The sequence below is a fragment of the Myxocyprinus asiaticus genome, chromosome 28 (genome assembly GCF_019703515.2).
Source record: "Myxocyprinus asiaticus isolate MX2 ecotype Aquarium Trade chromosome 28, UBuf_Myxa_2, whole genome shotgun sequence".
Classification (NCBI taxonomy): Eukaryota; Metazoa; Chordata; class Actinopteri; order Cypriniformes; family Catostomidae; genus Myxocyprinus; species Myxocyprinus asiaticus.
The window spans coordinates 41,138,236-41,157,205 of NC_059371.1; the positions used below are offsets into that span (position 1 = coordinate 41,138,236).

General features: G+C 38.8%; 1 protein-coding gene across 3 annotated transcripts in view; it reads left to right on the forward strand.

The window, feature by feature from the left end:
• The first annotated feature begins 148 nt into the window (after positions 1–148).
• LOC127418591 (zinc finger protein ZFP2-like) overlaps positions 149–18,970 on the forward strand; it is a 49,782-nt gene continuing 30,960 nt past the window's right edge. For 2 of the 3 annotated variants that reach the window (XR_007893508.1, XR_007893507.1), the window contains exons 1-4: positions 149–300; positions 766–981; positions 1,060–1,552; positions 10,530–11,552. Coding sequence is in view for 1 of the 3 variants with exons in the window: in XM_051659224.1 (XP_051515184.1) it covers positions 265–300; positions 766–981; positions 1,060–1,552; positions 10,530–11,452 (1,668 nt within the window). In the remaining 2 variants the exon portion in view is untranslated. Of the gene's footprint in view, positions 301–765; positions 982–1,059; positions 1,553–10,529; positions 16,088–18,970 lie in introns of those variants that run through there. The other variant, XM_051659224.1, reaches the window with a different exon arrangement.

Here is an 18,970-nt window from a genome sequence, read left to right on the forward strand (position 1 = left end):
ATATATATATATCTATATGATATATAGATATATAGATATATATATATATATATATATATATATATATATATATATATATATATATATATATATATATATATATATATATATATATATATATATGATATATATGTGTGTATGTGTTTAAATATGTATGTATATACAAAAACCCAAAAGTTTTCCCAGACACTTTCACACTCCAGTCCAGTATGAGGCGGAAAAGCGCCATAAGTTGTTTTGCAAACCTCCATTAAACACGAGAAGATGGAAGAAGATCCCGCAGTTGGAGCTCTCAGTTCAGTATGTGTTTTATATATTTTACATCATTTGTGAGATTTTATTTATTTTGATGTGTATTTTGTCTGTGCATGTTGTTTTTCTCTCTTTTGACGTTTTAATGATCGTAAACGAAGCTTATCGCCGTATGTAACAGACTCTTCTAAATGTTCAGTTTCAGGAGAAACAAGCAGAAATCTGAGAATATCATGTTTAATATCTAATATATGAGCTCGTTAAATCAAGAAGCAGATTGTAATTGAGTTTAATTAAGGCGATTATATTTTGAATAAAGCTTGTTAAAGGCTGATATCTGATAATATTCTGTCTATCAGGAAAATGAAACCAAACACAAAGCACATATTTATATTTATACCATCTCAGAAACAAAGTTATTTAAAAAAATCTGTTCTTGTGTGTAATTATATAATAATGTTTTAGAGTTTGATGAATGTCAGTCCATTATAATGATGATGTTTTTGTGTTCAGATGTTCATCATGAGAGAGCAGGTGGATGTGATCTGCTGTAAATCAGTAGGAACTGATCTGTCCATGCTGGAAATTAATGATTTCATCACAGAAATCTCTCAGCTGAACAAAGAAGTGACGTCACTGAAGAAAGAGGTGACGTCACTGAACGCAAAGCTGAAGGAGACAGAACTCGTTTCACACTGTACCTGTTTTGAGCGAGTTAAAGTTGAGATTGTAAGTTTCAAATTATGTGATATGACTGTGACTCTGTGATGATGAACGGTACAGATGTGATTGTGTTGTGTTTGTCAGGAGCTGGAAAAGGTTTCCTGTCAGTCTTCAGTGTGTGTGACTGATGGGACCTCCACAGAATGTCAGGATTCAGTGTGGAGCGGCAGAGATCAGTCCACACCACAGCGACTGCTGGACAAACTCTCTGAACAGAGATCCAGAGACACACAGGACTCACAGCTCACTTTACTCTGTTCTACTGATGCTCAGGAGAGTGTGTGTGACAGTAATCAGGGTGATCAAACCTCCACAGAGTCTCTGACTTCTGTCTGTAACGCTGGAGAACAGCAGATGCTGCAGACACCAGTGAAGATTGAAGTGAAGCAGGAGGAGATAAAAGAAAACACAGCAGAGGAAAAACAGAGTGATGAAGATGATGATGAACAGCAGATGCTGCAGACACCAGTGAAGATGTGTTCAGTGAAGCTGCTGGACTGCAGAAACCTGATGAAGATGAGAGGAGAAACCACAACAGAGGAACAACAGCGAGATGAAGATAATTTTATTCCTTCAGGTATGTTTCTTCCTTTTAAGTTGTTTTACATTTTGACGACAATCAACTGTCATGTCAGCATGAAAAAGTTCCTCCTTGTTTTTATTGTTGTTTTAGAAGTGTTCACTTGTCTTTTGTGCATTAAGGCCCCTGCACACTTGATCATTTAGATCAAAATCTGGACAATACAAAAGTGTTTTTGAGTTCACTCGATGGTTTGTAACAACTCGCCTGGGCAAACTTCTTACCGGCTGCTAAACACCTTCTTACTGCCATTGGTCCACGTCATCGCTAGGTGTGACCACTGATATATAAATAGAACTGGATCGGTGATGCAGCGTTAAACTGACAGCAGGAGGTGAAGCCACCGGAAGTGTTCGAGCGGGCCATCTCAGTATGCCCAACCTCTCATAGAGCGTCAATGACTGACAGGCTAAAACGCCCCCATTTCACCCTCTCTGACCTGCGGATACGACAGCTGCATTTCACCCTCTGTCATCATGTTCATTAAAATCATGTGTAATGTTTATTTAGCTTGTTATGGATAATATTCGTTACAAGGGAGAAGATATACGTGGATCGCGATGTCAGAGCATTCACCTGCCCTGGTGTTAAGTCTATCAGTGCAGCACAACGATCACCAAAGGAAGCAGCAAAACTGTCCACAAGTTGTAATGTAAGTTGGAAAAGCTGTAATATCTGCTTGTTTAGGATGATAACATGTCCTTACCCCTGAAAGGGACTTTAAAAAAATCAGACTGGGATTTCTAAATCGCCTTAAATGCCCGGTATTTGCTTGGTTTCATATTGAAGTGATCTCTGTAGTCAGTTAAATTCATTGTCCTCCAGTCGACCCGTATCAGTTTAATTTTAACCAGTTTTGCTTTGCGTGTCTCCCTCAATCTCTGCGCTCGCTGCACGTACGATAGAATGAGAGAGCACGTGCTGTTATTCAAGTGACCTTGAGAAAAAGGCACTTTTTGATAAAAACATAAAACAAATAACTCTGAACAAACACTTCGATGATCACAATAAATAAGTCTGAAAATGTCTGTTTGTATCTTACCTCCATTTCAGTGAACTTGTTTACATTCAGCTGATCTGTTCGCTGATGAAGTTTATTAGAGGTGGATACTGTTTGATATAGATATACTGTACATAACTCGCTCTGACTTTAAATAAATGATTACATGTGTAGGACGTTTGCGTTGTAGGGATGTACATGCAGATATCCAGTATAAAATCAGTGATTGAATGACTAATGTTTATTTGCTGAAATTAGATGATTTCCTATTAAGTCAATAGGGAAATTGGAATGTTTGGGCATAGCAATGTGGTGGCACAGTGACTTCACTGATATGACGTCATGAGAAATCCAGTTCTATATAATATATATATATCAGTGGGTGTGACCTGGAGCTCCATCTACTTTGAGGAACGCCCTGGGATTCGAACTCGTGAACTCCAGGGGTGGTAGTCAGCGTCTTTACTCGCTATGCTAACCAGGCCCCCAGTAGTGTTCCATTTTAAAAAGAGTTCCCGTGTAGTAATAGTGGTAGTAAGACAACAGTGATACTTTCCAACTGGAAAACAATCACTGTAGAAGAAAAGAGGAAGATCAGGCCACACAGAGCTGTATTTTCCCACACTCTTGACAGGTGAGTTTCAAATTTAAAACTAATGGCCGCCCCATCTGATGCATGTGTGCCTTTCTTATTCCCCACATATGAGTGATATAATCTGGACTCTGCCTTCTGTGTTTGTCAGTACTATCCCTAACTACCTCCTAACATTTATTATTTCAAATAAATGCCTCTCTGAGGCCTGACACCACACCCACTTCGTCTCTTGCTCACCTTGCCACAAGAGAGAGCGTTTAGTATTCAGCCCAGAATACATCATTCATGCAGAATTAAGTATTCTGCAGAACCCTGCCTTTTGCACAGCAAAAATCACAAATACTGTATATAATGGACGTTTGGGGTGTTCTGCCATTAAATTTGTTTTGTTTTTCTTCACATTTGTCTCTCTTGAATTGATTTTTTAAATAGGATTTGAACCATTAGAGCACAGTTCTTGTGATGTCCAGAGTAGAGAGGGTGGAGAGGGACAGGAGGATCTGTTGGTTGACTGTGACAAAGGCTGCAGGCATTAGTTTTTTTAGACACACTTTGTAAATGTGAATTTAAATGCACACTCCAGAAATAATAATAGCCACATAATTTTGAAGGGTTGGCACTCCAAAGAGCATGTAATATTTCATTTGTATTCTTTGTCATTTTCATATTAATGAGGAAAACATGGTGTTGTTGACGTGACAGATGTAAGTGGCACATACTGAACATAATGAGGAGAAAACCACCCAAAACACTCTGAAACCTGCTGATTTTGACCTCTAAGATATCCATATGGTGTCTTTTAAGGCTGCTCGATTGATTGAATTAAGAACGAAATCACAAAATTGTCTTACACGATTACTAAACTGCAAAAGGTCTCAGTTCAGTGCTTTAGTCAGAGATGTGTGATCTAGGGATGTGTGAGACTAGTCGACTGAACGGTTCTGATGCTGCTAGTCGACACTGGAATTACTAGTCGGTTAATATTTCCCCCATTAAACTGATTATCATTTTTACACATTTACGTTTGGCTTTATATTTTTACAGAGGCTGCACTTAAATTACTGTCATATTAATGTTACATATTTTAAATAGAATTAATAATACAAATATTATTTAAAAAAGAGGATATCTGGAGCAGATACAGAGTTTAATTTCACCTCAGGCTACGCAAGCTTCTTCCCTCTCTCTCACGGCACGCATAGGAAAATATCCTCTCGCTAGACAAGCAAACTCAGCAAAGTAGTTATGAAATCACTTCGGTGTTGCGGGAATCGGCTTTCCAAATGTTTGAAAGTCCCTAAGGATGTTTTCACATTTGAGGCTTCTTTACATCTGTGCATGCTTGGATGTTATTTTGCCACTGAGCGGGCTTTTTCAAGTGCAGGATAGACGCCTCAGGTAAGTCAAGTCCCGTCTTTCATCTGAACATGTCGACGTGTTAATTTTACTCATCAAAAAATTTATGTTTTTGAGTAAGTAGCCTAGAAAATAAGCTTAGTTTTAGACTATGTATGCCATTTTTTTAATCTGCTGATTAAGAAGGCTATATTCAACGATTGCCAACTGCTTAACGTGTTAAACTATGTGCACGTCATGTTTAGAGTACATTAGGTTTATTGCAGGCTACATCATGTTGTGGCTTCTGCCACCTCTGTGAAACATCACTCTTGAAGTCTTGGGGTTTTGATGCCACAAGACAGACTTTATTATCAGAGATAAAAAAGCCGAGTTGCTCCCAGCACAACTGACTTTCTGTATTCAAACATGCCTATATACACATATTCACCTAGGGCGTGACCAATACACCCCATACATTTTGTTCTGTGTCTTCAGTCTGTTTAGAGAACATGAAACTATTTGAGAGGCCCCTCTCCATCTGGAACCTCTTTACGGGGCCTTATCCTATATTTTCTCTTGTGTCTAAACATGAGACTCAAGTTTACCATATATGAGTACCATATGTGATCACACATTCCATTTTCAGGGGCCTCCTTCCCACAGGCCTCTACACACACACACACACACACACACACACACACACACACACACACACACACACATACAGATGTGTGTACATCATACAGATGTCACAGGCCTATTTTTTCTATCCTATAGCTACTTTTTGTTTTTTACATCGTAACTGTTATTGGTTAATGTTCTTTAATGAACAGCTGTCATATTAGATCAATGGCTAATGCACGACTGCACATCCTGAAATACGCGCAACTTTTCAGCACATTTTTTTCTCTCTCATAGATTTGGCTTAGTCTACCTATTAATTATTTTCAACAATGTCCTGACTGTTTTAATATGTTAAGTAACTTTTACTTTGTGATTTCCATTTAGAACAGGCTTTTAGGGTTGTTCCATTGATCCTGCACTATTCATTCAATTGTTTTCAATAAATAAACCTGTATTTGCTAAAGGTGAACGCGTGTCATGTTCTGTATTTAATGTACAGTGATCATAATTCAAGGCGAGCACATCGCAGATAAATGCCCATTTTCAGTGGAATTTAGCATCAGATTTGGAATAGATTAAATATTTAAAAAAATATTTTTTTTAGTGTTTTCTGAAGGTTGATTTCTCTTTAGACTAGTCGACTAGTGGGTTACAAAACTTCCATTTAAACAACAGTCAAATTAGTCGTAGCGCACATCCCTAGTGTGATCATGGGGCACCCTCTAGCGGCAACAGATAGCACATGTTGAGCAGTGCAGCAATATTAGATGATGTTTATCACATTACAATTTAAATCGTCTTGTGTCGTCTTGCTGGACAGTGAAAAACACATTTTATACTAGAGGTCGACCGATAGTGGATTTTACCGATACTGATAACCAAGTTGGGCAGTACTTGCCGATAACCGATTAATCAACCGATAGTTTGTAAAACTGATACTGAATGAAAAAATAACACACAATAAACAGTACTGACTGAACCATGAAAATGTATTGGTTTTTTTTATGAAATAAATATTAATATATATGAACTAATATTCAAATTTAAAGTCAGCTGATTTTTAAATTGACATTGTTTCCTTAGTCCACAAGAGGGCACAATAAATACATAAACCATTCAGCACCGTTATATTATTGCAAAGAACATTCCTATCCTGGCTGTTAAAACAGAGCATTTCATTTTCTACTAATGTGCATAAAATAAATAAACAAAAAGTTTAAGTCAGTCCATATTCTCAAATATTAAGTCAAAAGAGAAATGGGGGGGGGGGGGGGTGCTTCAATAGACAGTTCACATGGTGTTACACTTGCTCTGATTCCTACTACTCCAGACTCAAGCTTCATAATAACAGCGAAAAACCACATTGTTTTTTATTCAGTACAGTTGTATGTAGAGTAGCAATATTCACAGATAGCAGTGGTATTTGTGTGAACTCGGTGGTGAAGCGGCTCAAACTATGAGCCCAGGCCAGGGGCTGTTCAATCAGATGGAACACAACAGACAGGAAATGAATGCGAGAATCTGGAGACACACATTGCCAAGTTGAACATCTTTCCTGACAAAGCATTTAAACAACTCATTGCTTAATCTGAGAAACGCTTATGAGAGAGCAAGACGCAATGGCCAAAGACCTCCACCAATTGTAAGGGGCTGTTCACACCGAATGCTTTTGCAACCATCCATTGGTTTTTCTATGTAAACACTCGCTAGACAAACGTCTTTGTTTCCCTTGGTTTTTGTTTATTCAGCGTCTTGTGCAGAAGCGCTGTTTTTTAGATGATGTGTCTAATTAAAAAGAACTTTAAGAGCATATTGAGATGCCTGCTTTCTGTTAAACTGTATTTGTTGTGCTGTGTCTAGCCTTTTTTAGCGCAAGAATGTTATCAATCTGAAGTCATCGTATTACAGTGAGGATGATAAAACTGAATTGAAATCAGATGTGTTTCTGATTTGTTTATACGTTTCTCTCGGCTGCATAAAGATATTAATTTGCTTTCTCATGTCACTAGCTTTAAATATGCAACTTAGCTGGCTAACAAATGCATAAATGTGACCAGCAGGATATAAAATAATGCAAATAGATGGTAATATATGGTAACAATCGTGACATTTAAACATTTGGGTAGGACTTGCATGTATTTCTGTCACATTGTTCTTACCACTTGAGGTTAGCTTTAATGTTAGTTTCCTCTCAGCCTTGTCGGCAAACATACTGCTGTTCTCTACTAATGCAGCATCTAGTCAACAAATGAATTACTTTATAATGATATGAAAACATGTACTGTAGTGTACTGTATATGTACCTTTTCATTATTGATGTTTTAAATCCGCATTTGAAGTGTTCCGCTCCATGCAGAGTGTAATCTCACATGTCAAAACAAACACCAAAAGGCATCAGTGAAGTTTTAATTTCACCTCTAGAGGTTGCTCTCATACTGTATAACGACAGCGGACCCATCCCAGCTGCTCCAGCACCAGACGCAATGGGGAAAAACTATCGGTGTGGATTTTTGCTGATAACCATTAGTTCCAGAATTCTGTTATCAGTGCTGATTAATCGGCAAAACCGATATATCGGTCGACCTCTATTTGATACGTATCTGATTTTTTCCAATGTGCCTTTTAGTGTGAGCAGCCAGGTCAGATTGAATGATTTTTACATATATCTAATGGAACATTCGTCACTTGCACGCTTGATTTACCACAGAATATGCCTGTTATGGTTTAACCCTCTGGGGTCTGAGGGTGTTTTGGGCCCTGGAGAAGTTTTGACATGCCTTGACATTTGTGTTTTTTTCAGTTGCTTAAAAACATATTAATGGCTAAAGTCTAATAACACTGTATTCAGCACAAACTGGGCTTCAATAATATGTGAACAACATGTATGTACATGTTTATATTTCTGTGGTTTTTGAAAAAACAAAAATGTTAAGTCACTGAAATAAGGCCATATAACACATACTAAACATTTGTTCACAAGACTTTTGAGAACTGGATATTGTAGCCTAGAGTTTTTGCTACAAAATGATGTGAAAACCATCCTGATCACTCATTCATATAAAACAATATAGTCATTTAACTTTTGTAAGACACTTTTAGTGTTAGAAAGGCCATATGCGAGGAGGCGTGAATGATCATGAATATTGATGTGATTCGCACCTGAGGAGACAAAGACCCCTCCCCTGAGAGAGAATGAATGTTTGTAGCTTATTCACAAAATCAAGTTTAAGTTAAAAGAAGTAATCTGACTATACATTTTCTTTACATAAAGACTTTACTTAAAAACTTCAGACATACACTACCATTTAAAAGTTTTAGATCTGTAAGATATTTTAATGTTTTTAAAAGAAGTATCTTCTGTTCACCAAGGCTGCATTTATTTGATCCAAAATACAGCAAAAACAGTGATATTGTGAAATATTTTTACAATTTAAAATAACTGTTTTCTATTTGAATATATTGTAAAATGCCATTTATTCCTGTGATCAAAGCTGAATTTTCAGCATCATTACTGCAGTCTTCAGTGTCACATGATCCTTCAGAAATCATTCAAATATGCTGATTTTCTAATATGGGCATATTTACAGCACATTTGACACATTTACACCCGAACAGATATTTGCAAGCACAAGCTTAGTTGATGATAATGAGGCAGCATAAACACTAGATGAATATAATCTAAACATTCATATTATTTTTATATCATATTACATATCATATTTATATCATACAGCATACAATTTAAATACCTGCTTTAGCAGAAACAACATTTAAATGTAACTAAAACTTGCCTATTAGGACATATTTCAATTTTCAATACTCTGAATACTGGCTGGCAAGTCTGGAAATAGTCCAACTAGTAAAATATGTCCATGTTTATATAAAATAGCATGTCAACTAATGTAAGTAAAGACTTACTCATCTGAAATTGTATCCTCGGCTGGATCAAGTCGCTCTTCAAAATGCAAACGTTCCTCGTCGGATTCCCGCTCTTCTTCTGAGGAAAATGTGAACTCTTCGTCACTATCCAGGAGCTTCCTCACCTAGTAGCGTGCCATCTTCCAAACGCACAGGATAGTGAATGAATCTGATGATGAACTTGATGCTTTTTAAGGCACTGTTGGGGGCGTTTACCATTTGCATTGATCGCCTCAGCATATTACCGTATGAATAGCGCGCTCTGCTGGTGTGTGTGGTCACATTAGGGATAATTAGCTGAGCCAGGAGAAACTACATCGCTATGTTTCATAAAGATTACATTGCAGGAGAATATTTGTTTTAAATTTGAATTGTTTAATTTAAAAGGAGACATTTTAAGCTTTCTTTAGACATATGTTTCATGTTTGTCTGATAAGTATTGCGGAGTTTGTTCATTTTTGTGACGTGTTTCAGAAAGATACTCACGGAGACATAGATGGCTGAAAGCGCACCCTGTTTATTTTCTTTATTTTACAAAAGCACAAGGTTTTGTTGTTATTATGAGTGTGCACAAATAAAAGTAGACCCTTTATAGTCTCTAATGATGTCTTACAATTATCTGTATGCCCAAACATGATGGAGTATTTTAAGTTATGAGGAAAAAATCCAGCAGGAGGCGCCGGCACGTCCGTCGACCCTAGAGGGTTAAAACTTTAGATCTCAAGTCATATCTTTTCTAGTTGATACATGCAGTTTCTTTTTAAGAAAATAAAATAAAACTTTAGGCTTCAGCAGTTGGGTTCAGTGGTTCATTTGAATTTCACATAGTAAAATATGTGCATGAAAACATGCAGAGGTAGATTTAGCCTATGTAACACAGCTCTTTGCTCATGTCACCCGTGCAGAAAACAGTTTCTATATTTCTCAAACTGTATCAGAATGCAAGTAAATGGGAATCTGAAATAATTGCAAATAACTCTTCCCTTACATATATATAATGCTGTTTTTCCTGCTGTCCTTCGATTTAATGCCGTCTCGCTAATAATATTACATTCTTGAACTTCAGTGGTAATTCAATTCTACCATACGACTGCAAATTACTTAGTTTAAAATATCTTTATGCATCTGGTCTTTCATCACTTGCAGATATTTTATTAGGTAGTAATTAAGTGTTCTATTCTGGTAAAAAAAAAACTTCTTTTATTATGCATATTAGAAGAATGAACATGTCTGTTTGTTATGCACGTGCTCAGGGAGTGTTATACACATGCGGGTAAGTTAACGAGCATCGGCTGTTCAGACTAGTGTCTGATATGGGCTAAATTCTCTTAAAAGAATCTGATTTGAGCAGAAAATCTGATTTGGACACATTCAGCTGCGTGTGTCTGAACATAGCCATAATGGATGTTTGTTGCATTCTGCCATTTAAATTGGGGTGGGGGTTCTTTACATTTCTCCCTCTTGAATTTATTTTTGTCAATTTACTGTGTTCATTGTAGAGCTGATGGAAGAGCAAGAGGAACATCAAGAGCTGAATGAAGTTGAGGAGAAACTTCAGTGTCAGAAACATCATGATTTAATAACTGGAGGAAAATCTTTGAGTGACTCAAAGACTAAGAAGAATTTCTCACTAAAGTCTCAAAGAAGAGCATCAAAAAATACTTTCACCTGCTCTCAATGTGGAAAGAGTTTCACATATAAAAGAGATCTTAATATCCACATGAGAATTCATACTGGAGAGAAGCCTTACTTGTGCCATCAGTGTGGGAAAAGTTTTACATATGCACAAGATCTCAAGATTCATCTCCTCCGTCACTCCGGAGAAAGACCATTTGAATGTGATCAGTGTGGTAAAACATTTGTTGTGGCAGCGCACCTAAAAACACACCAGAAAACTCACACAAATGAGAAGTCTTACAAGTGTTCTTTTTGTGGAAAGAGTTTTGCATACCTGTCCTATTTTAAAGCACACCAGAAAATACATTATGGCATGGGTGCTCCAATGTGCTTTGAATGTGGGAAGACCTTTACAACAGCCAGCAACTTGAACAAGCACCAAAGAATTCATACTGGAGAAAAACGTTACAAGTGTTCACATTGTGAAAAGAGTTTCACTCAGTCAGAAAACCTGAAAACACACGAGAGAATCCATACTGGAGAGAAAGTTCACAAGTGCTCGTACTGTGAAAAGAGTTTCACTCAGTTCGAAAACCTGAAATCACACGAGAGAATTCATACTGGAGAGAAACCATACAAGTGCTCACAATGTGGAAAGTGTTTCACTCAGTCATTTAACCTGAAAAGACACAAGAGAATTCATACTGGAGCAAAACCTTACAAGTGCTCACACTGTGAAAAGAGTTTCCCTCGGTCACAAAACCTGAAAAAACACGAGAGAATTCATACTGGAGAGAAAACATAAGTGCTCTTCATCTAGGAGTTTCAGCACAGCAAGTCATATGAAAAGGTGTTGCCCAAAGTAATCACAGAGAGAAGTCCCTTCTTCAGTTACAATGCTTCAAGTAAGTAGTTGAAATTTCAGATAATCCCAAAGATGGAATTTCTTCCAAAAGAACAGCATCATCTAAGAAGTGTCATTTGCTAAAATCACCTGTTATGGTGAAGTTTGGCCTTGTTCAACATTGTATTAATGACCCAATTCCACCTGATATTAAGATGGTGATCCGATCACAGGTGGTCTGCACTAAATACAGGTGGAAACGGGGTCCAGAACGTTTTGTTATCGGATCACTGAAACCACATACGGAGGTAGTGAAAATGCATATAACCACATCGCATTGAGGTGTGAAACGCTAATCCGTCCTGAATGCATCTCGGACAGCAGTGTCAATCAATTTAACTGTGCTCTTATGTGCGACTTTAAAAGGAAATAACCATCCGGTCAGAATATTTGGAAAAGCAAACACACATACAAGCACAACAACTTCACGGATCTTCTACAGACAAGAAGCATGAACATCTGAAACCCAGTTTAATAAAATAAATAGAATTCTGATCGAAATGCTACAGTTGTGCTTAGATTAAATTTCAGCTGCATTTTTTTTATGTTTTATTTGTCATTAATGACTTTTATGAGGTTTGTTACCATGCAGTAACACACTGACATATTGAATGAGTTTGTTACATGCATTGTAAAAGTTTGATTTCAGTCAGACTAAAGCAATAATAATTGTTTTTTTTTTAAATGTCATGTTAGTCAGATGGAAAGTGAACAAGTACGTTTTTTGCAAAATTGAACGTAACAGACCTAGATAATGTGATTGTAGCTTGGTAGCAGCGCCACCCTTGAATTTAGATGGGCATGACAGTGAAGCTGTGAGTGATAAGCATACAGTCTCTTCAATGGGCTGTACTGCAGTTTAAAGTGTTTTAGGAATGCTCTGCGGACAAAATGTTGAAAAAATAACTTTCAAAGACAAACAGTAGACCAAAAACTCCAGACAACTTGAGTTGTGGAAGATCAGATGGGATCTTGGAGGTTTATACAGCTTCATACTGTGCATGCCATTGAAGAGATGGTATGTCTATCCCTCACAGCCTCCTTTTCATTCCTGTTAAAAATCGAATATGACGCTACACATCAGTCAGACCACAATTGGCCTGGACATTATTCGCATGTTCTGAAAAGAAACAGAGGTGCCACACAATGTATATTTAACCCAGAAGTTGAATGCAACACAAAGCAGAGAAGAAGAAGAGCCACAGCACAGGGTGTTTAATTCAAAGTGATCATCTCTATGCACTGTAGTGTGTTGCCTTCTTGAGCTTCAATGAATGTTTGCACCTTTTGGAATCGTTGTGTAGTTTGATGGTGTCCCTCAATCAAAAGATGGATGTCAGCGTCATATAGCCACTGTTGGTAAGAACTCAAATGTGCAGAAGATGCTGGCAAACCAAAAAAAAAAGTGTTCTACCTGGAGGAGTTTTCTTAAAGTGTAAGATGCAGAAACCCTTGTTATTAATGACACCTGTGGCCGTTAAGTGAACTGCAGCCAGCTACCTGTTGCTCATGCTCGTGCTCGTTCACACACTTTGGTCACAACACCTGAAAAAACATGAGAGAATTCATACTGGAGAGAAACCTTACAAGTGCTCTTCATGTGGGAGGAGTTTCAGCACAGCAAGTCATGTAGTTTCTCGTATGAAAAGGTGTTGCCCAAAGTAATCACAAAGAGAAGTCCCTTCTTCAGTTACAATGCTTCAAGTAAATAGTTGAAAATTCAGATAATCCCAAAGATGTAATTTCTTCTAAAAGAGCAGCATCATCTAAGAAGTGTCATTTGCTAAAATCACCTGTTATGGTGAAGTTTGGCCTTGTTCAACATTGTATTAATAACCCAATTCCACCTGATATTAAGATCACAAGTGGTCTACACTAAATACAGGTGGAAATGGGGTACAGAACTCCATAGGGATGCGAGCATCATCCAAGAAACAGTTATGATTGTTTTACTACAAACTTTGGGACTGTATATTATATTTGACTCTCCAGTGCTGGAACAGGGCTAAAACAAAGTGTGGATATAGGTCTGACTATGCGAGACAGTAGTTTGAAGTAATCACTTTTCTTTGCATGATACATTGACTGCATTTATACGATTGATAAAGCTAGCTAGCCAGCTTTATCAATAGCTGTTAGCTAAATTGGGTGGATGACAGTAGCTGTTTATAAAATAGACTGTACATTATAAATGTGTTGACACAATTCAGTATTGATGTGATTCCATTACAACTGTCATTTTGATATATCGATGCGCTATTGTTTTATAATAATAGAATGTTTATATTTTCTATATAACCTTATGTTACACTAATGAATGGGTCTTTTTGCATTATCTTGAACATTGTCTAGCATTCATTTAATGTGTTTTTGTAGTTTAGCTAAAATTACACAGATCAATCCTTATGGCACTATATTTCACATGTTTTGCAGTTATGTAAGCTTACCTGTCCAATAAGAAGAATGCCAATTTAGGGTCGGTTTTGATCCCCAAAACAAAACGAAGTTCCCTCCAGGAATCAAATGCCCTGCCGATGTTCACTTTTCGCTCGATCACGTTTCCGCTTAGCCAGATGGGATTCAGTAGATAAATGTTTTTTGTTTTGTTTTTTGGCTTACTCTGAGTTTGTGTAGGAGTCGGTGTTGTGCTGGGAGCCGGACGTTTGCTGGATTCCATCTCTAAGATAACATTACCTAGTGTTGCAGTTTGTTGTCGCTGTTGAATAGTGGAAGAGAAGCTACTGTCTGAGGCAAAGCTCTTGGTAGCATGCATAAATGTCACATCCTTTGGATTTTCCCAGCAAAAGCGACCCGCTCCCTTCGCATGAAAATCAGTCTACAAGGTTTTAATAGGCAACCTAAGAAGGTCAGGAAGGGCTCATTTTTTAAGTTGCGTTACATGCCGTTCACACATTGGCAAAAAAAAAAGGCAAATATTACATGAAAATTGTTTACTCAGTATGTGACTCTAACCTCCCTAGCAACCGGGCCAATTTGGTTGCTTGGGAGACCTGGCTGTAGTTACTCAGCATGTCCTGGGATTCGAACTCACGAACTCCAGGGGTGGTAGTCAGCGTCTTTACTAACTGAGCTACCCTGGCCCCCCCAAGATCTTGAAAATATTAAATATGCTACCCTCAACTCACCAACCCCACTGCACTGTACTTGACAATTACAACATTATATAAAGACAGGTACCGGTGAGTGCCAAACAAAGTATTGTAGTCATACGCAGTTCTAAAAAATTTTTACGGTGTATCTCTGACTTTCTGTTTATATAAATTAAATGTTTGAATGAAATATTTTGCTTTATGCAGTTTGCACTCTACCAAAGGTTGTACTGTCTGCTAAGGTGTTTGACATTGTTGGGACAGAGATTTTCATAAGGGATGTGGTAGGCAGACTGGCTTGGTTAGGGGCTAGTTTTATTGGTCATTGTGCTAGTGCTGATTATTATTATTATTCTCTTATGCAAGACTCTTGTTCTGAGACAATCACTTATGAGATTCAGATGGCAGAATAACTCGCATCAAGACTTTGATAGAGAATAAGGAGATCGCTTTCCTCTCAATTTATGCACCCTGTAGTCCTGATCTTACCTTATTTCTTCAATTATATCTTATCTCAAACATGTCAGACACTTAGACAGTGATAGGAGCTGATATGAACGCTGTAATTTCCCACAATTTAGATGGATGCCAGGAAATTGGCAGGTCTATGCGTGGCCCGGTGTCTGTGAAGTGACACCCTTCATTAAATTTGTCAGGAATCCCATTTTTATTTTCCCCGCCATTGTGAGCCACAAGCGAGAGTGTTTCATCTCCTCTAACACAGGATGGTTCGCCCTGTTTTTACCATTGTTGGCAACATGCTAGGAGACTGCCATGTCTTAACACAGAGATTTCAGGTTCCTCCATGTCACCTAGTAGCCCTCTTGCTTTCCCTGCTGTCACAAGTCGGGAACAAGATTGTAGCATGACGCAGGTTGCGTCTATGCTTGTTTTTACTGTTGTTGATGCCATGCCAGAAGACTGCCATGTAAAAAAAAATTAGATTTTAGGCACCTACATATTGCCTAGTAGCCATCTCACTTTCCCCACTGTCTCAGGCCAGGATCAAGTTTGTGACGTGACACAGGTCACTTTGATGTCTGCCACTCACTTCCCCGACGTTAACGAGCCAAGATTGAGATCATGGTCACAGTGTGTTCACTGTTTCTGTTGCTGTTGGCTCTGTTCCATGACTCCAACAATGTCACGTTCCAACAAGTTTCGAATCCTTGTTGCAGTCACACAAAAAGCACAAAACCACTAAAGCACGACCGTGTGCTTTAGTTTGCAAGGTGTCCTCTTGTGACCAGATAGGACAGTGGGCTACGGCCATACCGATTGTGATGTATCTACATTGTCGGGGGAAGTTACTGTGACATGTTTACTTATATATGTATAACTTCTGAAATTGACTTTTTGTCATTGTTATATTACATGTTAAAGCATATTATTTCAATGTTTAATAAAGTATATTTTATCCCCATTATTATTGAATCCTTGTTTTATGTTTTTAATTTACGGTGTTATTGTGTGCATTGCATAGACATTTTGACTTTGTCTTGAGGTCAAAAGATACTTTGGTTTTCCACATTCTGGATCGGACGGCACACAGTATACTAGGGCTGTCACGATTACTCGGTTTAATTTGATTACTCGATTACAAAATTTCAGAATCGACAAATCGAAAATAAGGCGGAAGTGGAGTGCGAGCACAACAACAAGAGGTGTCAGCTGTATGAGAGCTTCACTTTAGATTTAAAAAAACATTCAGGACCTAAAAAACTTCACTTCAGCAATGCAATAGAACTTGAAAAGATGATATCCAGTTTTTACAAACCCGCCGGGGACACACACCTGGTAAGCTCATCTGCATGCCATTGCGTGAGAAGTTGAGCCCTTCATCGCCACGTGGGACATGCTGAACTCAGCAAAAAACATTGGCATGTACTCTAAACCTATTTAGCTAAACAGTCGTTTCGCAATATAGGCTTTTGTGAAGTAACTTAAAATGATGTCACGACAAAGATGTCCTTCGGACTTGATTAAATTTACATACGCAGTTACAGATACACAAACACATTCTGTTCAATAAATCTGACTGAATCCAGATGATTTAAGAAGGTTATTTTCAGCAAATTATCGTTTGAGTTCTGTTCTGTGTAAATTAATTACCATTTGAATTAAATGCGATCTTTTTCCTCATGTAAATGATATTTCATGATTATTGTTTAAAAAATAGATTGCAATGCCCCACTTCCAATAAATATTTTATAGTTTATGGCCATTATTACAGGTAAAACTCAATGTGGGAATCCAGAGAACTTTATTTACTGAATAAAACTACAGATCTCTCTGAATGCTGTCAGTCAAGGCTCAACGTGATTCTGCTGTTAAAGCCACAGCTTCGTGTCTGGCATCCCACAGACGCAATATAAAACTTTGGGTTACCTGAGGGAGAAATGGATATCTCCGTATGTGAAATTATAAGATTTTACTCAGTAAAGAACTGAATGTCCAGATGCTTAAGGGCATTTTACAAGGTACGTGTAAAGTGACAATCTTTTGCGTTCTTCAGGTAGCACGCGCAACAATCCGTGAAGAGTGTTTGTAGGATGAGTGTGTGCATTGTGGAAGTCAGGAACAGATTCATAGAATCCTCCGTTGAAGCTTGTTGAGATGCAGAACAATGGCCAGCAGGGATGAGCAAACTTAACTCCCGACACGCGGGCAGAGACGAGGTATCCTCCATGGAAGGTCAGCTGACATGCAGCAATACTGGATGGCAACCACACACCCGACACGTGGGCAACCAACAGAGATACAAGACAGGACCATCTAGGCAGAGAGAGTGAGGTTAGTACTCAACATCAAACAACAATCTAGCAAAGACACTGAGAACACGACAGGCTTAAGAAAGGAGTGAATTAGGGGAGAACAGGTGCTGCTTGGCATGTTAAAAAGTAGCATAATCAGCGTTCCCCCTGGAACAATCAGTGTTCCCATGGAAATGCTGATCAAGCATGCCGACCTGAGGGAGAAAAAATGACAAAACATACAAAAACCAACAGAGCTGTGACAGACATTGGGGGGCCTCTGTCAGAAACCACATCGACCGGGAGGCTATGGATGTAGAAGACGTGGTTAATGACTGCTACCGCTGTCTCCCTCAATGAAGGTAATTTGGAGAGGGTAAAAAAATGAGCCGCCTTGGAAAACCGGTCCACTACAGTCCAAATGACTGTGTTGCCATGGAAGGGGGGAGACCAGTTACAAAATCCATGGCTATGTATGACTAGGGTCTCGAAGGGACAGGCAGCGGTTGGAGGAGCCCGGCTGGGGGTTCATAGGACATCTTATTAGCAAAAATGGCGCAAGCGGCTACGAATCAATTTACATCCTGTGCTAATGATGGCCACCAGAATCGCTGTTTAATGAGTGTCTGAGTGCGAGTCGCCCCTGGATGACAAGCGACTTTGGATGAGTGATTATGCAATATTTCGTAACACCGCACAGACTTTAGCCTCCACCTCCCAGGATACCATGCCTACCACACGAGTACCAGGTAGAATGGTATCCGGTGGGGCGGTGGAGGTCTCCATCTCAAAACATCGAAATAGGGAGTCGGGCTTGATGTTTTTAGAGTCCGGGCGATAAGACAGCATGAAGTTGAAATGTGTAAAAAATAGCGAGCCTGTCTAGAGTTTAGGCATTTGGCACTATGAATATACTCTAGGTTCTTATGATCTGTCCAGACCATGAAAAGTACCCCCCAAACGCTCTAACCAATGAGGCCACTTACCCTGGGCCAACCGGACAGCCAATAATTCTCGGTTGCCGACGTCGTAATTCCATTCATCTGGTGTTAAGTGGTGCAAAAAAAGCACACGGATGCATCTTTCCATCCGAGGGGGAGCACTGCAACAAGACTGCTCCGACACCAACCTCAGACGCATCCACCTCCTCCAAGAACTAACTTGCAGGATCAGGAGTAATGAGGATGGGTGCTGTAGAAAACTGCTCCTTTAATTTAGAAAAAAAGGCCTCAGCTTGCAAGGACCAACCAAAGTCAGTGTGTGTGGAGGTGAAGTCTGTCAGAGGTGCGGCGAGCTGGAGTTCCTTATAAACCTCCAATAAAAATTAGCGAAGCCCAGAAACCTCTGCAATGTCTTGCGAGAATCTGGGGTTGGCCAGTCAGAGATGGCTTTAACCTTAGTCGGGTCCATGCGCACTCCCTTGGACGAAACGACGAACCCCAGGAACGGAACCGACTGTGCATGAAAAGTGCACTTCTCTGCCTTGACGAACAGCTGATTCTCTAACAGTCACTGAAACACTGGCCTGGCGTGCTGCACATGGTCCTGGATATTCT